General features: G+C 46.3%; 1 protein-coding gene across 4 annotated transcripts in view; it reads left to right on the top strand.

Moving 5' to 3' along the window:
- LOC119296148 (polypyrimidine tract-binding protein homolog 1-like) overlaps positions 1 to 6,557 on the top strand; it is an 11,314-nt gene extending 4,757 nt beyond the window's left edge. Inside the window, exons 6-10 of one of the 4 annotated variants that reach the window (XM_037574536.1) lie at positions 4,109 to 4,166; positions 4,280 to 4,384; positions 4,479 to 4,560; positions 5,687 to 5,799; positions 6,003 to 6,557. In XM_037574536.1, the coding sequence (XP_037430433.1) occupies positions 4,109 to 4,166; positions 4,280 to 4,384; positions 4,479 to 4,560; positions 5,687 to 5,799; positions 6,003 to 6,416 (772 nt within the window). In that variant the 3' untranslated portion in view covers positions 6,417 to 6,557. Of the gene's footprint in view, positions 1 to 4,108; positions 4,167 to 4,279; positions 4,385 to 4,478; positions 4,561 to 5,161; positions 5,532 to 5,610; positions 5,800 to 6,002 lie in introns of those variants that run through there. The other 3 variants (XM_037574538.1, XM_037574539.1, XM_037574537.1) reach the window with 3 other exon arrangements.
- The last annotated feature ends 18,341 nt before the right edge of the window (positions 6,558 to 24,898 follow it).

Below are 24,898 nucleotides of genomic sequence, written 5' to 3'. Positions count from 1 at the left end.
CGACTTATTAACAACACACTCTTCTTCACCCTCCCTCGCTTCGTTTCTCTCTACCTCTCCCTCTCCCCCCCCTCCTTGTGTGACCGACTTCTCTATACACACAAAATGATTTTAGGGGAAAATACACATAAGTACATGTCGAATTCACTATTGTGCTTTGACAATGCCTCATATTTGACATCTGTCACGGGCAACCAGCCTACAGTCTAACGGATCATATGCATTATATTTGGCCAACATAACCCGAGGGAAATAATTTCATTGAATTGGTGAGGCTCAATCGTCCCAGTCAAGATAGTTGTCTCATACTTCTCACAGCGACCTTGGCCCGCTGGATATCCTGCCGTCACCATGCTGCTTCCGTAAGCTCCACCTTGTGTTGCAACTGCATCAGTTGCTTGTGTTAGTTCCCTCAGTGGAACCATCAGCTACAGCTTCATCATCATCTGACATGCATAAGATGCATATTCCATCATTATTTATATTTCAAGTACTTGCATGTACGACTTCTGCACCCAGTATAACAAATAAAAGTAGTGATCTAAACGCTCTTATATTTCTTTATGGAGGGAGTACAACAATGTAACTGATCCAAATCTGAGTAGAATGGTAACCATTTTGGATAGTTTTGAAGAACACCCCATTATTTGTCAACAAGTCCCCGCCATCTACACTATTTGTGGGTGAATACTTAAAATAAAGTACGGCAGAACTCAGGAGAGTGTTAGCAAAGACATTACAAATTTTCCGCACTCTAAAGATCAGGTGGATGCTTAGTGTCATACATCCATTCAGGAGCAAATATGGCAGGCGAGCATCATCTTTTTAAGGTGGATCAAGGGCAACATTTGCCTGGCAATGTAGACGGCTTATAGAATTAATTCATTTCCATTCAGACAAAAAGAATTAGAAGAGATGGTGTACTGGATTACTGTGGTATTCATGCAATGTTGTACAAGTAGAGCCATCATGTTTTATTAATGTACGACAAGGTAATACCCATTGCCCACCACAGAAAGTATTTGGGCCGAAGACAGCAATACCCTTGCACACATCATACTTTCAATTCCTAGAAGTTCTACCTGAACCTCGTCCATATTTTTCTACTGAAACCACCCACATATTTTCAGGTATTCAGTTAAATGAACTGGGTACCTTCCTGCTATAATTGGCAAATATGTCATCACACGTATCAAAGAATGGCTTTCGCACGTATCAAAGAATGGCTTGTTATGCTCTTTCATGCGGAACTCAGATGCAAGCTACTACAAAATCTTCAGAAATATGGATTTTAACATCAATCAAAAGATCTAAAAAGCTTAATCGTTTTCGTTGTCCAAAAGTAGTCACCTTAACATGTACCCGTACAAGAAAGGTAAAGAGATGCGCATAATAGTGGACATGCATTTTCGTAGTGAAAGGTACTTTCACACGAACAAGTCTGTACAAAAATACTTCATCCTTGTAATCTCATTCACTTATTCCTGAGTAGATTATGCATATAAGATCCATAACTATGCAAATTCATTTGAGACGGCACTTCGTGGTCTCATATATTACCTCGAAAGCGATCCTACTGAAAGAAAACAATGATAATTGGCATTTCTGTGCCACTATTTCATCTACCCTCTGCCCCTACCTTCTTTTCTTACCGAGAACCCACTATTTCTATCATTATGTGCGATGACAAAACTCAAGTAAAAAACCCGCAAGTGAACAAAGCTACTATTGGGAGGGTATTAATAAACATCTACTTTGCCTAACAGAAAGTACATGACATCTACTTTACACAGAACATCTTGTATATTGTCTCAAATCTAAGGGTCACCTAATACGATTATATATATGTTAATTAGGCTAGAGTTCAAGTGAACCTATGCATCGATTTATATGTCTGTAAATTAAGATTACTTCGAGAGAGGTAGTCACACACTGTCACTAATATAGTGAAGAACAATATGCACAACTGAAATATTGTACTAAACCGGAAAAAACTAAGAAATACATGCAATTATTCTCGTATGCGCAATCAGTTTAACCGAGCAAGGAAATCACCAAGAAAAAGAAAGTATAAGTTGGCCGACGATGTTTTGCAAATTTAGTCAAACACAAAATAGGAGGTCCAGTGTAGAAAACATACTTGCCTGCATATTGTTTGCTCTACCTCCTTGTCTGCAGTCACCAAAAGGAAGATCTGTTCGTTGAACAGATTCCCACCTAAATCGAAAGAAAGCAAGAAGACAAAATTCTTCACAAATGAAAGATGTAAAAGGCAGTGAGGGATCTTAATCAACACATTCTTCTCTTTGAATTGTAACAGAGTAAGGAACATAATTCATAATCGTTGTGCTAAGTTAGCTTTCTCAGGCTAGGATTTTAAGCTAATGAATATCGCAATGCCAGCACCTGTTGCATCCATTACTGTGTGAAGGGTTTACATGTCAAGCGATGACTTACCAGCACTGTGTGGAGGCCAATCGCTTGCCTACCTGAATGTTGTGGACGCTGTCGTTGAAAAAAATCTGCGGTAAGTAAGCGAGTTTTCGTTAGTTGATGGTCAGACACAAAATTGGAATGCTGGAAAGTAAGTATTCGGATGTTGCAACTTCTGGTAATTGAAACCGTCAAGACTTACCGCCTTGTAAGGGTTGATGTTGGCGATCCTGAGGGCCACCTCAATGGCGGCGACGTTGGGCTTGCATAGGACGCGACACCTGGGCAGGTCGTCGGCGCTGCCTGACCTAGTGAAGTGTCCGGCAATGTCGAAAATCGTGGGCGCCTGGTCGCACGGCAGCAGCAAGCACGGCGAGTTCAGGGTGTCGAAGCAGATGATCCCCTTGAAGCAGTCTTCCAGGCCCAGCCTCTTGAGGGCATTAACGGCCGCGATGTGGTGAGGAGGGGCAGCGATGTGGGCGCTGGGGAAGGAGGTGGTGCGAGGGCTCAGGGGGATGCGTCGGTTGGGAGGGTTGTGATGGGGCGCCGGGAGGTCGACGGTGGGGCGCCGGTGAGGCACCTGAGGACTCTGGCTGCAAGGAGAAGGGAGACCAGGGATGGGAGGCAGCCACCAAAGGAGCAAGTAGCAGCGGCGCCGAGCAGGGTGTCGGATTGATTGGGAGATGGCATGGTGAGGTTCCGGGAGAATGGACGAAACGTGATCTGGCTGTTGATGTCACAAACTACGTACCTCTAACAGAGCAAACTCGAACAGAAAAATACCTAGAGGCTGGAACGGTCTTCTCCAGTGATGACGTCCTGCACTGTTCGCCGCCTTATGCATCGTTCGTGGGGATCCATGGTGCCGGCAGCGTGTGGGGATCCACGGCGATGGCGGCGGCGACGTCCTGGGGAGCTGCGACGGCCGCGTCCTGGTGATGAACGACGGCGTCGTCCCTGGGAATCGACGGTGGCGCGACAGCGTCGAAGTGTATAATCCTAGACAAATGATCTCGTCCGGGAGAGGAGTGGCAAATGTTTTTTTTTCCCTTCTGTAATCTTTTGTAAAGAGATAAAAACAATTGGGAGGGGGTGGTGGCAGGTGGGACGAAAAAATACGGTCGAAAAAACACGGTGTACCAGGCTACCAACTCCCCCTTTAGGAGTAGAGATGAAATTTCGTATGTTTATACTACACATATGCTTTTTTATGTGTATACTTTTTTTCAGATTTTTTATAATATGTAGAAAATGTATTTTTGCTGGAAAAAAACACCGAGCTCCCTGGAGCCCAGCCACCATATGCACTTTTTGTGGGTGAGATTCACATTCCATGGATAACTAGATTGTGTGGCTTACATTATAATAACATTTGGCTTTCAGTTTTTTTATGGTTGCCGGGGCTATTTGCTTGGAACTTATGTTGTACTCCCTCCGTAAAGAAATATAAGAGCGTTTAGATCACTAAAGACGCTCTTATATTTCTTTACGGAGGAAGTATATGTTTGAACCTATTGTATGAGGATACTGCTACAAGTCTACACCTGTCACTGGACTAGCGTTTTTCATCCCTGCTCCTTACCCTTGTTAGGAGTAGTTCTTTTTCTATCAATCAGGTTACCTTTTTTTCCCAGTCCGCCGCTGTTAAATGTTCCCTTTTGTTTTTATTTTCCAGGGATTACACTAACCCCTACCTTCCAGTCAACTCCTCTGCTATAGATAGTACATTGCAGGTATTTCTTCTGCTAGGGATCAGAAACATTCTGACAATTTAGTTTCATTTGTTTTACCATTTTATCTAACTCTGCTGTTTTTGCATGGATTTCCCTTTGATATGACTTGGCAGCCTGCTGTTGGTGCTGATGGAAGGAGGGTGGAGGCTGAGGGTAATGTTCTTCTTGCATCAATTGAGAATATGCAGTATGCTGTATCAGTGGATGTTCTCCATACTGTAAGTAAAATGGGAAAATACTTATTCAAATAGGCTTCAAGACTTTGATTCTGCTTTGCTTATTGTGTGCTGGTTATGATTGATTAAATTTCAGGTGTTCTCTGCATTCGGTACAGTCCAGAAAATTGCTATTTTTGAGAAGAACGGTGGAACACAAGCTCTAATTCAGTACCCTGGTATGGGCCAGAGAATATATCATTTTTTGGCATTAAATAGTCGCCAACATCCTTTAGCCTTTTGATTTTTATTCAGTAATTTAATTTGTTCTGAATTATGTTATGTCAAGTGATGGTGTATATTGGCGGTAGCGATTGGCCACCCTTTTTTTCATGCTCCTTGCTATACAGATACGTACACGGGGATACAACTACGTGGACATGGGATACGGATAAACATCATGCAATAAAGATTTAATGATAATTTTTAGATGAGATTTTTTTAGTTAGCACTGAATATATGTTCTCTCTTTTCTATTGATGAAAGACTTTGAGCGGTCCATTCAGAGCCCATGTAAGGCCTGATTCCAGAAAACCCTAGACTAGTAACTCTCCAGCCGTTTCCAATTTTCCATTCTTGTACTCCTTTTCTCCAGCCGCCTGCAGAGAGGGGAAGAAACGACCATGCCGCCGCATATACCTTCTTGCTCATCTGCAGCTTCCATCACCATCTTTAAATCCACCCAAATTTTCTTCCTTGCTGGCAGCTGCAGTCCCCATCTTTCTCCCTGCCCGGAGCTTCTTCCTTGTTGCCGGCCACATTGCCATCTTCCTCCTTCAGGATGTTCTTCCTTGCTAGCGACCATCGAGGTTACCTGCTCGAACGTGGTTGCCGTCGGGAGGAGAGTTGCGTGGCGGCGTGGTCGCTGGTGGCTGGCTCCCAAGTCCCCACCGTGTCCTTATATAATTTTCTTTCTTTTTTAATTTGGAAAAGATGGGATACTGCGGGATACCAGTGTCCCCCCGCCCCCCTCCGCACGTATCAGTACGGCCAACTAACCATACCATGCAAGCATATGCCACCTCACCATACAACTATGAATTGGATAAGGCCCTCTTTAACATGCAATCATGCATGGAGAAAGACCCACCACAACATTCAACCATGCATGGGAAAATGTTTTCCATTTTATTGTTCTATTTATTCAATATAAATATTGTTACAACTATACATAATCAGATATAATAAGTCATGTATTTTTAATTTTGGTTCTCATGTTACCAACCCAGATTTTCATCAACCAATTCTCACAGCAAGTGCGGGGTATCCTCTAGCTACCTGATTCTTGGTCACTTTACCATTCAGATGCAAGTACTGCTACAGTTGCGAAGGAAGCATTGGAAGGGCATTGCATCTACGATGGTGGCTACTGTAAGATTCACCTGTCATACTCTCGTCATACTGATCTCAATGTAAAGGTATAATGGGTTCATTTTGTTTAGTGTGTTTTGGACATGGAAATGATTATTTGGAGGATATGATTTGCTTCATTTGTAGAACCCACTTTGGTTTGCCTCGTCACTTGTAACGCAAACTCCACGTTTTAAAAGAACACAAACTCACTTTGATTTGCCTTGCCATATGGAAAACATCACTCTCTGTCTCTCTCTCTATCATTCAGGCTCATAGTGACAAGAGCAAGGATTACACAATACCAGAAGGAGCACACCAAGCAGCACCACAGCCAGCCGGTGTACCACCTACAACTGCAGGATGGCAAGGTAATTCTCAAGCAGCTGGACCATACGGACCACCAGGTGTCGCTGCTCAAAACCAGAACACCAACGGACAAATGCCGAATTGGAATCCCGGCAACTCAGGGTACCCACCAGCTACAGGCCAGTATCCAGGCCATATGTACTCAGCTCCACCACAGCAGTACACGGCGACATCAGGGGGCTTCTCCGCCCCTCCACCGCCGCCTCATGAGATGCATCCTTCACACCAGATGCCACCTGCTCATCATGGAAATCAGCAGAGACCGGCAAGTGGTGCCCCTGGAACTGGCCAACCACCTCCGTATTACCACCATTAAGCGTGTGTGTACCTTCGCCGCCATTTCTGATTAGTTTATGGAGTTTTGTAACTCTACAATACCGCTGCCCCCTTTTGTTTATCATCTGTCCTACAATGAAATAACAGTCAATAAATTCCCATCCATCATTTTTTTTGTCAATGTGAGGCACTGATGGAAAGCTGCTCCGTCAAATGCAAAAATGGTCTTGCTTTATCGGGCTTGCCAGCGAAAATATAAAGGTTGCATGCTAAATGAATTTAAATATTCTGCAGTTTTGGAATATCAAACTTGGTCGACCATTCTACGTGTGAAGTTTCTTCGTGAACTAACTCACAAGATCTTCCGGCTCCTACTACATGACAGAGTTGATTATAATTGTGCTCTATGCGCTGATTCAACAGAGGAGACTCTTATTCACCTCTTCTGGAATTGCCCTTTCTCACTCAGCTGTTGGACAAACCTGGTCCCTACCAAGCAAAGAGGGATTTCTGCTTTTGATGAAATTGTTCTGACCACGATCTCGAAAGCTATCTAAAGACATTGCAATGGAGATCATAATTATGGGCTGCTGGAGTATGGATGGTCAGAAATGATAAAATCTTCAGATTGACACCACCTCATGTAATCTCATGGAAATACTATCTCAAGGATGGGCTGCAGAATGTCAAGCTCAGAGCAAAGCAACACAAAGCAGTACAGATTGATATTTGGATTGAACTGAACCTATAATTTGATCTAATGATACCTAGAGCTGGTATTGGGTAGTTTTCCTTATGTACTGTTCTTTTGTTAATATACTTTTATATAAATGAAAATACCGTAGAACAATTGTTCTATGGTCTCGGGCTAAAAAAAGTATAAAATAGCTTATTCTACACCTCAATAGTGCTCTATACAAAATATAGTTATGTATTGAAAATATAGTAATTTATCTAAAAAGTTGTAAATTACGAACTTGTATAGTAAAAAATAATTTTATAATTACTATATTTTGTACACCGTTTTATCATAGCTTGCCACGGAACTAGTTAAAGCTTACTAAACATTTAATGGTTTAAAAGTAACTAAAGTATGAAATAAATAGGGAAGCCTCACTCTAATATAATAAGATGATCCAACGGTGTGATCGTGAAAATATGCATTTGTTGTCCCCAGCAAAAAAAAACAAGCATTCCAGCTCACTGCAAGATCAATATATATTGAAACATTTGTTCTTCTTGTCCAGAACACATGCAGTCATATTTTTTCAATCCATCCGCTGGATCATGTTATATTATAGGTGTGTTGGTTCAATATTTTTTCAGGATTTTTAAGAACTTTTACATCGTAGAAAAACCTTAATAGTTCTATGCAATATATATATATATATATATATATATATATATATATATATATATGACAACACTATTATAATCATGGTATTAGAATAGTTATTCTGATCACGTCCCTTCCTATATAGGAGCGATGAAGTATTCCCGAGATCAAGAAACCAGACAAAAAAAAGTACACCGTTCCCCAAACCTCTGCAAGGCCGACCCGATTCTGTTCCAGATCCCGCGCGCACAGCCGCCGTTCCCGATCCAGCGCGCCACCGTCCCCGATCCCCACGCACCACCGTTGTTCCCAAGCTCGCGTGCACCTCCCGTTATTCCTGATCCACCGTGCCGCCGTTCCCAAGCTCTCGCCCAGCCGTCGCCGTTCCAGAGCTCGCGCGCAGCTGCCGCCGTTCCAGAGCTCGTCCGCCGCCGCCTATGCTCCCAAGCTCATGCGCCCCACCGCCTCGAACTCGCGCGCTAATGGCATGCTCGCCCCGCCGCATTCCACCGCTCGCATCTCCCGGACGACGCCCGCGAGCCAACCTCCCTCCCCCAGCGAGCCGCCACATATCGCCATTGATCCCCATGGTGAACGGCTCCGACACCTCGATCTGGACTTCCACCTTCCCCGTCGCTCCCTTCCCCTGGTCTTTGCAAGCAGCCCCGCCCTGCGCCACCGCCGAGGACCGACTAATTGACCTTCTCGCGAGGGCCAACTCGACCTTCGCGAGGAGGGCTCTTCCCTGGAACAGCTGTTCCCGTCCCCTCCACCATCGTTCAGCTCAGCCTCTCCCTCTCCCTGCTCTCGCCCACAACACCTAGCAATGTTCCCCACCCGCCGCCACCGCTCATCTCCGTACGCGAGCCACGGCTTTCCCTGCACGCGTGCCACCACCCAGGGCGCCTGAACTGCTATTCCGCTGGAGCAGCTCCTCCCGCTGCGTGTCTACCCAGACCTCAATCGCACGGAGGCGTCATCCCATACGATTGTGGCGTCGGTCGCAGTGCTCCGGCCAGAAAGATGCGTCCCTCGCCGCTGCTACTTGTGCGTGTGGCAGCTCGTCACCCCACTGCTGTGAGTGAGCTCGCAATGGCCGGCAGGGCTGTGTACAAGTAGATTGCTCGCCCCGCCGCATTCCACCGCTCGCATCTCCCGGACGACGCCCGCGAGCCAACCTCCCTCCCCCAGCGAGCCGCCACATATCGCCATTGATCCCCATGGTGAACGGCTCCGACACCTCGATCTGGACTTCCACCTTCCCCGTCGCTCCCTTCCCCTTGGTCTTCGCAAGCAGCCCCGCCCTGCGCCACCGCCGAGGACCGACTAATTGACCTTCTCGCGAGGGCCAACTCGACCTTCGCGAGGAGGGCTCTTCCCTGGAACAGCTGTTCCCGTCCCCTCCATCATCGTTCAGCTCAGCCTCTCCCTCTCCCTGCTCTCGCCCACAACACCCAGCAATGTTCCCCACCCGCCGCCACCGCTCATCTCCGTAGGCGAGCCACGGCTTTCCCTGCACGCGTGCCACCACCCAGGGCGCCTGAACTGCTATTCCGCTGGAGCAGCTCCTCCCGCTGCGTGTCTACCCAGACCTCAATCGCACGGAGGCGTCATCCCATACGATTGTGGCGTCGGCGCAGTGCTCCGGCCAGAAAGATGCGTCCCTCGCCGCTGCTACTTGTGCGTGTGGCAGCTCGTCACCCCACTGCCGTGAGTGAGCTCGCAATGGCAGGCAGGGCTGTGTACAAGTAGATTGCTCGCCATGGCCAGCACGGCTGTGTAGCTGTAGATGCCTCCGCTCTAAAAAAAAGTTTGCTCCTTATCTGATGCGAGCCAGCACAGCACTACATGGCGATGTTGACCCGAGCGCCTGCAAAGACCGTGAAAAGATCAAACCATTGGCTCTGTGCAAAAACAACTGTCTACATGCAAAACTCGTGTTCGTTGAAATGTCTTTGTGAGCTAGACTAGTACAGTACTTCTTGTACATGTACTTGTTTATTATTGGAGTGTTTTGTAGTTTATTCTGTACCAACCCTTTCTTTGCTTATGTAGTAGTCTCCAGCTCCAACCAAATTTATTTTCATAGAAGTTCGAAGATGACCAGCACAGAAGGTCCTTGATTTTTTTACTACGGACATTCAAGTTAGAAAGACCCAGAGACGTCCTCGACCTTTGCCGTTGAAAAACTAACATAAAAAATCAATGCATTTTCACAGCAACAAATTTTTTGCACAAATTGGCTTTGTTTTTTTACAAGTATCGCATAAGTTCAAATACACCGATCGCCGAAGTTCGGAATTCTACTCACAATACACCTTAAAAAACCTAGAACTTTAAATTAAAATAAAGGAGCGGTTCAATATTTACTAAAATCTCATATTTTGACCATTAATAAATATAAAACCAAGAATTTCAAATAAAAAAGAAGAAGTTTAAAATTAATACAAAAAGAATTTTTCTGGTTCCAAAAAAACACACAAGTTCAAATTAGAAAAACCAAGCGTTTCAATATTTAATAGAAAAAACTAGAAGTTCAACTTAAAAAAATGGAGTAGTTCAAAAAAAATTAATGAAATTATTTTTTTCCTATTTCTAGAAAACTAGAAGTCCATATAAAAAAACAGAGCAGTTTGACATTTATTATAAAAACTCAGATTTTTCTGACTACTAAAAAATAAGACCAAATAAGTTCAAATAAAAAAACTAGTTCAATGTTAGTGGAAAACCTAGATTTTCTCCATTTCTAAAGAAACCTAGAAGTTCAAATTAAAATGAGGAAGCGGTTCGATGTTTACAGCAAAACTCGGTTTTCTTCCATTACTAAAGAACAAATCAAGAATGTCAACTAAAAAACAGAGTAGTTCGATGTTTATACACCAAGAAAAAAACAAGCCTCGCCAAAATCTTTCCATTTGTAGGAAAAATAAAAGTATGAAGTTCAATTTAAAAAAATGTTTGATGCTTATTCAAAACCCATATTGTTTTCTAAGAATAAAACTAAGAAGTTCAAATTGAATAACAGAGAAGTTGAAGGTTTATACAAAACTCAGATTTTTTCTCGTTACTAAAGAATAAAATGAGGAAGTTCAAATAAAAAATAAAGGAACAACTAAATAAAATTAAAACACAATTTCCTCATTTTAAATAAAAACATAGTAATTCAATCTAAACTAACAAAGTGGTTTAGTGTTTATTAAAAATATCTAGGATATAACCATTTTAAAAACTCAAATATCCGTTGTTATTAAAGGATCAACCATGAAGTTCAAACTGAAAATATATTCAAATTCGATGTCTACTTAAAATTCAAAAACAATTCTTTACCCAAAAATAAAAAAAATGTGAAGTTCAAATTAAAATATCAGAGAAGTTCAAAGTATATTAAAGCTTAGGATTCGTAGGTTAAAAAAAACAAAAAAAGTCCTTTTTGGAGTTTTTAAAAACATAGAAGTTCAAACTGTTTATTCAAAAACCAAGAAGGTCAAATTAAAAAACCAAGCAGTTCAAAAAAATGGTAGACATGGATTTGCCCATGTTTTTAAAAAAAGATCTGGAAGTTCCAATTTAAATAAATGAGTGCTTCGTTGTTTATTACATAACTAGGACTTTCCGCGTTACTAACGAATAACACCAACAAGTCCTAATTAAATCAATGAAGATGTTTGATGTTTATAGAAAATATTAGATTTCCCCATGATACTAAAGATTAAAACCAAGAAGTTAAATTTTGAAAAAATGGAGCAGTACAATGTATATGAAAAGCTCAGGTTTTCTCATTACTAATGAATAAAACCAAGAAGTTCAATTGGAAAAAGCGGGAGCAGTTTGATATCTACTTTAAAAAAGCGGATTTTTCCATTTACTAAAGAATAAAACCTATAGGTTCAATTCGAAATAACGAAGAAGTTCGATGTTTCTCAAAAAAACTCCAATTTTCACATTTTTAAAAATACACAATGAAGTTCAAATAAAAAAGGTAGAGTGGTTCAATGTATATAAAAACTCAGATATTTTCACATAACACAGAGAAGTTCAGATTGATAACTCCGAGAATTTCACCGTGTGCATTTGGTACGAACAAAAGAATGAAAAAGAAAAGGCTAAAAGTTTTGTTGCTAGAGTTCAAGTGCTTGGCCCGAGAAAGTTCAAAATTCTTGTGAGAGAGGTTGAACAAAAATACGTAACAGAAGTTTAAGGGGAAAAACAAAGGGAAGTTCAACTACTACACAGAATGTGTTTCAGGTGAGAATAAAAGAATGTAAAACTAAAAGCCTAAAACCTTTGTTGCAAGAATTTCACGTGCTTCTCCCAGTGAAGTTCAAGAACTCTATTGCGAGTATACGACTGTTTATTGCCATTTTAAAACTGCTCTCAAACGACAATGAATTTGTAACGACTGTTTATAAGAAAACCTTGCTGCTACTCATAAGCTTTTCAACTATATACTATATGCTACATTCGCATGAGCAGTTTAAAATTTTAATGTATACCATTTAAAACACATTTTTATATATTCAAAAAATTCTTTTGAACTGCCGCGAGTATGAAAAACTGATCATCACAGGAAAGTTGCGAGTTTTCAGCAGCTTTCAGCGATGAGGGAGTCCTGGACTAGGGGGTGTCCGGATAGCCGAACTATCATCATCGGCCGGACTGCAAGACTACGAAGATACAAAATTGAAGACTTCGTCCCGTGTCCGGATGGGACTTTCCTTGGCGTGGAAGGCAAGCTTGGCGATACGGATATGTAGATCTCCTACCATTGTAACCGACTCTGTGTAACCCTAGCCCTCTCCGGTGTCTATATAAACCGGATGGCTTTAGTCCGTAGGACAAACAACGATCATACCATAGGCTAGCTTCTAGGGTTTAGCCTCCTTGATCTCGTGGTAGATCTACTCTTGTAACACACATCATCAATATTAATCAAGCAGGACGTAGGGTTTTACCTTCATCAAGAGGGCCTGAACCTGGGTAAAACATCGTGTCCCTTGTCTCCTGTTACCATCCGCCTAGACGCACAGTTCGGGACCCCCTACCCGAGATCCGCCGGTTTTGACACCGACATTGGTGCTTTCATTGAGAGTTCCTCTGTGTCGTCGCCGATAGGCTCGATGGCTTCTTCGATCATCAACAACGACACAGTCCAGGGTGAGACCTTCCTCCCCGGACAGATCTTCGTATTCGGCGGCTTTGCACTGCGGGCCAATTCACTTGGCCATCTAGAGCAGATCGAAAGCTACGCCCCTGGCCTTCAGGTCAGATTTGGAAGTTTGAACTTCACGGCTGACACCCGCGGGGACTTGATCCTCGATGGGTTCGGGCCACAGCCAAGCGCGCCGCACTGTCACGATGGGCATGATTTAGCTCTGCAGCCGGACAATACCCTGGAGGCCGCACTCGAGTCCGCTCCGATCTTCAATTCGGAGCCGGCTGCGCAGATCGAGGACGGATGGTTAGACACCGCTTCAGGAGCTGCAACCTCTACGGCGATAGAGCCAAACACTGACCTTGTCCCTCATGAAGCTCGTGACTCCGAGGTGCCGGACTCCTTGCCGGACTCCGAACCTCCCGCGCCCCCTCCAATCGAATCCGATTGGGCGCCAGTCATGGAGTTCACCGCAGCGGACATCTTCCAACACTCACCTTTCGACGACATCTTGAGTTCGCTAAAGTATCTCTCGTTATCAGGAGAGCCCTGGCCGGACTGCGGTCAGGACGGTTGGGATGCGAATGACGAAGAAATTCAACGCCCACCCACCACCCACTTAATAGCCATTGTCGACGATCTAACCGACATGCTATATTTCGACTCCGAAGACATCGACGGTATGGATGACGATGCCGGAGACGACCAAGAACCAGCGCCTATCGGGCACTGGAAAGCCACCCCGACTCATGACGTATACATGGTGGATACACCAAAAGGAAGTGATAATGAGGAACAACGGGACACGGCGAAGGACAACTCCACTAGCAAACAACCAAAACGGCGACGCAAGCGCCGCCCAAAGTACCGCCTCGACAAAAACGACACCCATACAGACCCGACCCTAGAGCAGGGCGAAGCAGTGGACGGCGAACACGCAACCAAGCAATCATCTGAACACGGTGAACTAGACAAGCAACCCATCCCCGGTGAAAACAAGGGCCTAGACGATCTCACGCCGAACACATCACCAGAGCATAAGAACCTTCATAAAAGGCTCGTCGCTATTGCAAGAAGTTTGAAGAAGCAAAAGCGGAAGCTCAAAACAGCAGAGGACGCACTTAGAATGAGATGGAGCAAAGTACTCAATACCGCAGATAAATATGACGCTAGTCGCCAGGCAAAGAGTTACCTGAAGCGCAAGTTGTTGCCCGAATTTGACGAGGAGGCCTTAGAGCCCCCGTAGTCAAAAAAGAAAGAGGCCGCCTGGCCGGATAGACGACCAGATGACAGGCTAAGAACAGCAAGGGGCTCCGCACACAAGCCGGCACACAATCAGTATAAGGATCCTCAGAAAAAGGATGACCCAGTCAGGTCTATCTATGGGCCAAAAAAGAAGACTCCAGGAAGCAACACAACCCGCCGAGCGTTTGAAGACAACAGCACACCTAAATACAGGGGCGCTGCACACCCACTATGTTTCAATGACGAGGTACTGGATCATGAATTTCCAGTGGGATTCAAACCCGTAAACATAGAGGCATATGACGGAACAACAGACCCCGGATCTGGATTGAGGATTATATCCTACACATACATATGGCTAGAGGAGACGATCTCCACGCCATAAAATACCTAGCCCTCAAGCTCAAAGGGCCAGCTCGGCATTGGCTCAAAAGCCTCCCAGAAAATACAATTGGAAGTTGGGAAGAGCTCGAGGATGCGTTTCGAGCAAATTTTCAAGGGACCTATGTCCGCCCTCCGGATGCAGACGATTTAAGTCACATAACTCAACAGCCCGGAGAGTCAGCACGCAAATTCTGGAACAGGTTCCTCACCAAAAAGAACCAAATAGTCGACTGTCCGGACGCCGAAGCCTTAGCAACCTTTAAGCACAACGTCCAAGACGAATGGCTCGCCAGACACCTCGGCCAGGAAAAACCAAGAACAATGGCCGCACTAACAAGCCTCATGACCCGCTTTTGCGCAGGGGAGGACAACTGGCTGGCTAGATGTAGCACCAGCGACCCGAGTACATCCGGAGTCAGGGATGGAAATGGAAGATCACGACGCAGAAAAGATCAGCGCCGGAATAAGGAAAATGGCCCAAATAGCACGGCGGTCAACACCGGATTCAAAAGATCTCGGCCGAATAACAAAACACTGCCCCTAAAGGACAACAGTGACGAGCTATCCAACCTAAACAAAATTCTGGATAGGCTATGTCAAATACATAGTACCTCCGGGAAGCCTGCAAACCATACCCACAGAGATTGTTGGGTCTTCAAACAGTCCGGCCGACTTAATGCCGAACGCAAGGGGCTCGACACACCAAGCGAAGACGACGACGAACCCCACAAGCAGAACGTCGGAAAACAGAAGACTTTCCCACTAGAAGTCAAAACAGTGAACTCACTTCATGTGATAACACGAAAACACAGTGCGGCACCTCCCATAACAGGACACCATCCGCAGAATGGGGATAGACCCTACCAAAATTCGCCGTAGCAGCACTTCCTTCAAAGGAGTGACGCCAGGCCTTTAAGCCAATTGAACAGGCTCTGTACCACTAGAGGTTGTGTCCGGTTCATCCGACAACCTCCGTCGCGAAAAGCTCACTCTCCATATCGCCCCATTTCACAGTGGCCCTCAAGCACTACTGGGACGCGAAGCTTTCGCCCGCTTTAAGGCAAATCTCATTAAAGAGTGACTCCGAGTGTTCCTCGACCACGGAGAACGTGAGGCCGCCTTGACAGCCACACACTAGTCCGACCTTGCAGGTCAAAGCCCCTAAAAACAGGTCATTCAGACCTCGGACACGGTTAGGCGAGTCCAGCGTAAATAAAAAGGGGCTTCCCAGCCGCATACCCCTTTACAAGGGGCTGCACGTATAAACGATGAGAGCCAATAAAGCTCAACTTTATTCATCTTCCAAATTATACTTTATTTTAAATACAACCTTTGCACGATATTTCTTCCAAACTAAGTCCTTCTCTTTTACAGATGAAGCACGTGCTACACCCGTCCAGGATACAGCACAACAGAGACACAGGCGCAGACGTGCAGCAGGGACCCGTTGCAAGGATTCTTTTCAGATTAAGACCCTGCGCAAACCTTTCTTACTGTCTCTTGTTGAGACACATCCCCCGGTTTTCTACCATAACCGAGGAGGAGGCTGGCATTTTGGCATCGGCCGCGTCAGAAGTTCCCGTCTGTACCTGGACACTAGGGGCTTAGGGCATTGTTCTGCCCGGTATCATAAAGACCGAACACCTCAGGGAGTGTTCGGCGTCTCGAGTTAGGCCTTATATGCATCAGCTCCGAATCATGTCTTTGGTCAAATGTTGGGTTTGCCCGGCTCCTGTGTTTTGCTGCCTTACGTTCTGCTCCATCGGCTAACGCGGCACCAGGAGAACTACTGCGATTGTGCCCCGGTTCGGCCGGGCGAGCACCTTAGTAGAGAAAGCCGAAAACTGACTGTCATGATATAGCGAGAGACTGGTCAACCACTCGATCGACTATTGGAATGTTTAGAATTCCTCCGTTTTGACGAAGGACCGCTTCCCGGTCAGGCACATACGCGCCCCAAGTTCGGAGAGCGTGGTGCCTCTAGGGGCTATATAGTAGCCCCACCATCGAGCTCCTATGGCTAAGTGAAAGTGATAAAGCATTATAGTCCGGTTGCCTAGTTTGCTATGCTATCACCTCCTTCAAAGGACCAAGACGTTGGATTAAGTGTGAAAAAGCGCTTTTCTTTTTTGCAAACACCCCCACACCATGTGCGTGGGGGCTGAAGCCAAAGACTGCAACTTTCAGGTTATTCATACATATACGGCCGCACAGGAGATAGTTCAATACTGAACGCACAAGTATAAAAAGCTATTGCATTACAAACATGATCTCACAAATCATACACGTCATTTGAACATGACATCTTTCGAGCACTGCGACTCTATTAAACGAGCGCCCTGCAGGACTTCCTCAAAATAGTGCTCGGCGGGTAATCGGCTCTTGTCCGAACCCCGGGATGCAACAGCGGTGGCATTCATGTCCGCCCAGTATGTCTTCACACGGGCGAGAGACATCCGTGCACCTTCTATGCATGCCGACCGCTTCATCGCCTTGATATGCGGCACCGCCCCAAGGAATTGCTGCAACAAGCCAAAATAACTCTTCGGCTTGGGCCTTTCCGGCCACAGATGAGTGACCACATCCGTCATGGCAAGTCCGGACAATCTATTCAGCTCAGCCCACCCAGCCAGCCGATCAGTCAACGGAAGTGGACGCTCCAGACTATGGAATTGAGACCAGTAAAGCTCTTCCATTTCGTGATCCTTCTGGCTTCAGAAGTGCACGACTGCGTCCACCGCACTCGCCGCCAAATCCAGATAAGGATCCTCCGCACCACACAACTGGCCCAGCTGAGCATACTTCGGATCCGTGAACTTCCTACGCAGAAGAAAGGGCTTTCCAGCCGCAATGTCTCCGGCTTGACGCAGTTCCTCCTTCATAGCCCGCATCTCACTCCGGGCATCCTTGACTTCGGCGAGCGCCTTCTTCAGGCCCTCTTGCTCCACTCGGCATTCTCCTTCAAGAACCTCACAACGGTCGGTAGCATCTTTTAATTTCAAGGCCATTCCGGCCAACTCTTCCGTGCTTCGGCAGTGAGCAGCCTTTTTGGCTTTTAGCTCTTCTGCTGCCTTCAAGGCAGCCGCATTACTTATCCTGGCTTGCTCCTTGGCTCGAGCAAGCTCCGCTCGAAGATCTTCCACAGCAGCGGCGCCATCTGCATCAAGCATACAAATTGTAAGGAACGGGCACCAGCTCCCTTACTAGGCAACCGCGGAGCAACCACCTACCTTGCGACTCGTTAAGTTGTTTATTGACCAGCGCGATGTCCGCATCCGCAACATCGAGTTGCCTCTTCAGTTCGGCAACTCCATTAGTCCGGCTGGCCACCGAATGTTCCGCCACCTGCATAGGAAAGGCGACATTCTATAACTGAGATTATGATCCTTGGCACGCTATCGCTTTCGACAGCATACCAAGTCTCAGGGGCTACTATCTATACAGGGCGCACTTCATGTGCAAAACTGTCAAAAGGTATGTCATTTTTTGCGTACCTCAAACCCCGTCAGCAAGCTCCCGACGGCCTCATACAACCCGCTTTCGGCGGATGAGATCCTTTCAATCACCGTACTCATTAATGTGCGGTGATCTTCCGAGATAGACGCCCTCTTGAGCAAATCCTACAGCTCCACCGGCCGTACTCCAATGGGTGCCGGACTCTCCGGCCCCGCCGGACTCGGGGAGACTCTCCGTGACGACACCTCAGGGTTGTCCGTCCCGCCCGACGGGGCAGCAGATGGAGGCGTCTTGCTTTCCATCATCTCCAGAGGAAGGTCCCCCGAAGTTGAGCTCTGCTGAGATGGGCTGAGATCCGAACTACAAGGTGAAAACTTCGGTTACCTTTGGAAATAATATAGGGGCGTTCCCTATTACAAAATTCCCCCTTTCTACTTACGGCTCACTGGAGGGCTGATTCCTATGGGGAGACTGTGCGGCTGGGGCCCTTCCCGGCACAGGACCTTCCGGTGCAGATTTCTTTCCCTGCTTTGAGGCCTTGGCCTCCGGGTCTTCGAAAGCAGTCCTCTTCTCCCCCTGGAAGGAGAGACTCTCGATTCCCCCCTTACTAAAAGCCTCCTTGGCGGAGGTGGTAGTTTCCCTGTGCCCCCCTTCGCCCTCCTCCGAAGGTGCAAACTCCAACATTTTGACTAACACGAGATCCGGCGTGGTCTCAGGGAGGGGGGCCAGACACCGTATCAGTTTTGCTTGCGCTATCCACTCCTGTCAAAGGGATAGCTGGTTAAAAGGCAAACCCATGATAAATAAATGGACAATATGTCCGGACACAGGGCTACTTACTTGAGTATCCGGGCGATTGCAGCTTAGGCCGGCGTCCTCGGTCAAGTCCGGACGCATCTCTTGCGATCCGAAGAACAGTTTGTACATCTCCGCGGGTGTCAAACCCATGAAGTGTTGGAGAGCTCGTGGCCCCTCCGGATTAAATTCCCACAGGCGGAGGGGGCGACGTTTGCAGGGCAGAAGGCGCCGGATCAACATAACCTGTGCCACCACCACCATATTGATCTCCCTTTCTTGGAGGTCTCGAATCCAGCCCTACAACAGGGGTACGTCTTTGGACGGCCCCCAGTTAAGCCCCTTGTTGACCCATGACGTCAGCCGTTGTGGAGGGCCCGAGCGGAAGACGGGCGGCGGCTTCTGCCTGCTGCCCCTTGGAGCGGTGATATAGAACCACTCCTGTTGCCACGAGCCGAGCTCCTCCTGAAAAGAGCCCTTGGGCCATGGAGCATCGGCCCTCTTGCTTATAACCGCCCCGCCGCACTCTGCCTGACGCCCCTCAATCATCTTAGGCTCCACGTTGAAGGTTTTGAGCCACAAGCCGAAGTGAGGGGTAGTGCGGAGGAAGGCTTTGTTGGGGAACGTTGCAGAAAATTAAAATTTTTCCTACGGTTTCACCAAGATCCATCTATGAGTTCATCTAAGCAACGAGTCATGGGAGATGCATCTACATACCACTTTGTAGATCGCTAGCGGAAGCGTTCAAAAGAACGGGGTTGAAGTAGTCGTTCTTGTCGTGATCCTATCACCAGAGATCCTAGCGCCGAACGGACGGCACCTCCGCGTTCAACACACGTACGGAGCGGATGACGTCTCCTCATTCTTGATCCAGCAAGGGGGAAGGAGAGGTTGATGATGATGGCTCCAGTAGCAGCACAACGGCGTGGTGGTGGTGGAACAGCAACACTCCGGCAGGGCTTCGCCAAGCACGTGACGGAGGAGGAAGAGGTGTAGCAGGGGGAGGGAGGCGCCAGAACTTCAGGGTGCGGCTGCCCCCTCCCCCCTCCCTTTATATAGGCCCCCAGGGGGGGCGCCGGCCTTGGGAGCTCCAATCTCCCAAGGGGGACGGCGGCCAAGGGGGGTGGAGTACCCCCCAAGGCAAGTGGGGCGCCCCCCACCCTAGGGTTTCAACCCTAGGCGCAGAGGGTGGGCCAAGGGGGGCGCACCAGCCCACTATGGGCTGGTTCCCCTCCCCACTTCAGCCCTTGGGGCCCTCCGGGATGGGTGGCCCCACCCGGTGGACCCCCGGGACCCTTTCGGTGGTCCCGGTACAATACCGGGCGACCCCGAAACTTTCCCGATGGCCGAAATATCACTTCCTATATATAATTCTTCACCTCCGACAATTCCGGAACTCCTCGTGACGTCCGGGATCTCATCCGAGACTCCGAACAACATTCGGTATGCTGCATACTCATATTCATACAACCCTAGCGTCACCGAACCTTAAGTGTGTAGACCCTACGGGTTCGGGAGACACGTAGACATGACCGAGACGGCTCTCGGGCAATAACCAACAGCGGGATCTGGATACCCATGTTGGCTCCCACATGCTCCTCGATGATCTCATCGGATGAACCATGATGTCGAGGATTCGAACAACCCCGTATACAATTCCCTTTGTCAATCGGTACGTTACATGCCCGAGACTCGATCGTCGGTATCCCAATACCTCGTTCAGTCTCGTTACTGGCAAGTCACTTTACTCGTGCCGTAATGCATGATCCCGTGACCAAACACTTGGTCACTTTGAGCTCATTATGATGATGCATTACCAAGTGGGCCCAGAGATACCTCTCCGTCATACGGAGTGACAAATCCCGGTCTCGATCCATGTCAACCCAACAGACACTTTTGGAGATACCTGTAGTGCACCTTTATAGTCACCCAGCTACGTTGTGACGCTTGGTACACCCAAAGCACTCTTACGGTATCCGGGAGTTACACGATCTCATGGTCTAAGGAAGAGATACTTGACATTGAAAAAGCTCTAGCAAAATGAACTACACGATCTTGTGCTATGCTTAGGATTGGGTCTTGTCCATCACATCATTCTCCTAATGATGTGATCCCGTTGTCAATGACATCTAATGTCCATAGTCAGGAAACCATGACTATCTGTTGACCAACGAGCTAGTCAACTAGAGGCTCACTAGGGACATGTTATGGTCTGTGTATTCACACGTGTATTACGATTTCCGGATAATACAGTTATAGCATGAATAAAAGACAATTATCATGAACAAAGAAATATAATAATAACCCTTTTATTATTGCCTCTAGGGCATATTTCCAACAGTCTCCTACTTGCACTAGAGTCAATAATCTAGTTACATTGTGATGAATCGAACACCCATAGAGTTCTGGTGTTGATCATGTTTTGCTCGAGAGAGAGGTTTAGTCAACGGATCTGCGACATTCAGATCCGTATGTACATTGCAAATATCTATGTCTCCATCTTGAACATTTTCACGGATGGAGTTGAAACGACGCTTGATGTGCCTGGTCTTCTTGTGAAACCTGGGCTCCTTGGCAAGGGCAATAGCTCCAGTGTTGTCACAGAAGAGTTTGATCGGCCCCGACGCATTGGGTATGACTCCTAGGTCAGTGATGAACTCCTTCACCCAAATTGCTTCATGCGCTGCCTCCGAGGCTGCCATGTACTCCGCTTCACATGTAGATCCCGCCACGACGCTCTGCTTGCAGCTGCACCAGCTTACTGCTCCACCATTCAACATATACACGTATCCGGTTTGTGACTTAGAATCATCCAGATCTGTGTCGAAGCTAGCATCGACGTAACCCTTTACGACGAGCTCTTCGTCACCTCCATAAACGAGAAACATGTCCTTCGTCCTTTTCAGGTACTTTAGGATATTCTTGACCGCTGTCCAGTGTTCCTTGCCGGGATTACTTTGGTACCTTCCTACCAAACTTACGGCAAGGTTTACATCAGGTCTGGTACATAGCATGGCATACATAATAGATCCTATGGCTGAAGCATAGGGGATGACACTCATCTCTTCTTTATCTTTTGCCGTGGTCGGGCATTGAGCCGAGCTCAACCTCACACCTTGCAATACAGGCAAGAACCCCTTCTTGGACTGATCCATTTTGAACTTCTTCAAAATCTTATCAAGGTATGTGCTTTGTGAAAGACCTATGAGGCGTCTCGATCTATCTCTATAGATCTTGATGCCTAATATATAAGCAGCTTCTCCAAGGTCCTTCATTGAAAAACACTTATTCAAGTAGGCCTTAATGCTGTCCAAAAGTTCTATATCATTTCCCATCAAAAGTATGTCATCTACATATAATATGAGAAATGCTACAGAGCTCCCACTCACTTTCTTGTAAACGCAGGCTTCTCCGTAAGTCTGCATAAACCCAAACACTTTGATCATCTCATCAAAACGAATGTTCCAACTCCGAGATGCTTGCACCAGCCCATAAATGGATCGCTAGAGCTTGCACACTTTGTTAGCATTCTTAGGATCGACAAAACCCTCCGGCTGCATCATATACAGTTCTTCCTTAAGATGCCCGTTAAGGAATGCCGTTTTGACGTCCATCTGCCATATCTCATAATCATAGTATGCGGCAATTGCTAACATGATTCGGACGGACTTAAGCTTCGCTACGGGAGAGAATGTCTCGTCGTAGTCAATCCCTTGAACTTGTCGATAACCCTTAGTGACAAGTCGAGCTTTATAGACGGTAATATTACCATCCGCGTCCGTCTTCTTCTTAAAGATCCATTTGTTTTCTATCGCTCGCCGTTCATCGGGCAAGTCTGTCAAAGTCCATACTTTGTTTTCATACATGGATTCTATCTCGGATTTCATGGCTTCAAGCCATTTGTTGGAATCTGGGCCCGCCATTGCTTCTTCATAGTTCGAAGGTTCACCGTTGTCCAACAACATGATTTCCAGGACAGGGTTGCCGTACCACTCTGGTGCGGAACGTGTCCTTGTGGACCTACGAAGTTCAGTAGCAACTTGATCCGAAGTACCTTGATCATCATCATTAATTTCCTCTTCAGTTGGTGTAGGCATCACATGAACATTTTCCTGAGCTGCACTACTATCCCGTTCAAGAGGTAGTACTTCATCGAGTTCTGCTTTCCTCCCACTTACTTCTTTCGAGAGAAACTCTTTTTCCAGAAAGGATCCGTTCTTGGCAACAAAGATCTTGCCCTCGGATCTTAAGTAGAAGGTATACCCAATGGTTTCTTTAGGGTATCCTATGAAGACGCATTTTTCCGACTTGGGTTCGAGCTTTTCAGGTTGAAGTTTCTTGACATAAGCATCGCATCCCCAAACTTTTAGAAACGACAGCTTAGGTTTCTTCCCAAACCATAATTCATACGGTGTCGTCTCAACGGATTTAGATGGTGCCCTATTTAAAGTGAATGTAGCTATCTCTAGAGCGTATCCCCAAAATGATAGCGGTAAATTGGTAAGAGACATCATAGATCGCACCATATCCAATAGAGTGCGATTACGACGTTCGGACACACCGTTACGCTGAGGTGTTCCAGGTGGCGTGAGTTGTGAAACGATTCCATATTTTCTTAAGTGTGTACCAAATTCGTGACTTAAATATTCTCCTCCACGATCCGATCGTAAGAATTTTATCTTTCGGTCACGTTGATTCTCTACTTCATTCTGAAATTCCTTGAACTTTTCAAAGGTCTCAGACTTGTGTTTCATCAAGTAGACAGACCCATATCTACTCAAGTCATCAGTGAGAGTGAGAACATAACGATATCCTCTGCGAGCCTCAACGCTCATTGGACCGCACACATTGGTATGTATGATTTCCAACAAGTTGGTTGCTCGCTCCATTGTTCCGGAGAACGGGGTCTTGGTCATTTTTCCCATGAGGCATGGTTCGCATGTGTCAAATGATTCATAATCGAGAGACTCTAAAAGTCCATCAGCATGGAGCTTCTTCATGCGCTTGACACCAATGTGACCAAGGCGGCAGTGCCACAAGTATGTGGGATTATCGTTATCAACTTTACATCTTTTGATATTCACGCTATGAATATGTGTAACATTATGTTCGAGATTCATTAAGAATAAACCATTGACCATCGGGGCATGACCATAAAACATATCTCTCATATAAATAGAACAACCATTATTCTCGGATTTAAATGAGTAGCCATCTCGTATTAAACGAGATCCAGATACAATGTTCATGCTCAAACTTGGCACTAAATAACAATTATTGAGGTTTAAAACTAATCCCGTAGGTAAATGTAGAGGTAGCGTGCCGACGGCGATCACATCGACCTTGGAACCATTCCCGACGCGCATCATCACCTCGTCCTTCGCCAGTCTCCGCTTATTCCGCAGCTCCTGCTGTGAGTTACAAATGTGAGCCACGACACCGGTATCAAATACCCAGGAGTTACTACGAGTATTGGTAAGGTACACATCAATTACATGTATATCAAATATACCTTTAGTGTTGCCGGCCTTCTTGTCCGCTAAGTATTTGGGGCAGTTCCGCTTCCAGTGACCCTTCCCCTTGCAATAAAAGCACTCAGTTTCAGGCTTGGGTCCATTCTTTGACTTCTTCCCGGCAACTGGCTTACCGGGCGCGGCAACATCTTTGCCGTCCTTCTTGAAGTTCTTCTTACCCTTGCCCTTCTTGAACTTAGTGGTCTTATTGACCATCAACACTTGATGTTCTTTCTTGATTTCAACCTCTGCTGACTTTAGCATTGAAAATACTTCAGGAATGGTCTTCACCATCCCCTGCATATTGTAGTTCATCACAAAGCTCTTGTAGCTTGGTGGGAGCGACTGAAGGATTCTGTCAATGACCGCCTCATCCGGGAGGTTAATGTCCAGCTGGGACAGGCGGTTGTGCAACCCAGACATTTTGAGTATATGCTCACTGACAGAACTATTTTCCTCCATCTTACAACTATAGAACTTGTCGGAGACTTCATATCTCTCGACCCGGGCATGAGCTTGGAAAACTAGTTTCAGCTCCTCGAACATCTCATATGCTTCGTGTTGCTCAAAACGCTTTTGGAGCCCCGGTTCTAAGCTGTAAAGCATGCCGCACTGAACGAGGGAGTAATCATCAGCGCGAG

This window comes from Triticum dicoccoides, chromosome 4B, assembly GCF_002162155.2.
Source record: "Triticum dicoccoides isolate Atlit2015 ecotype Zavitan chromosome 4B, WEW_v2.0, whole genome shotgun sequence".
NCBI classification, from domain to species: Eukaryota; Viridiplantae; Streptophyta; class Magnoliopsida; order Poales; family Poaceae; genus Triticum; species Triticum dicoccoides.
The sequence above is the reverse complement of the archived record's forward strand: the minus strand, read 5'-3'. Positions and strand labels throughout refer to the sequence as shown.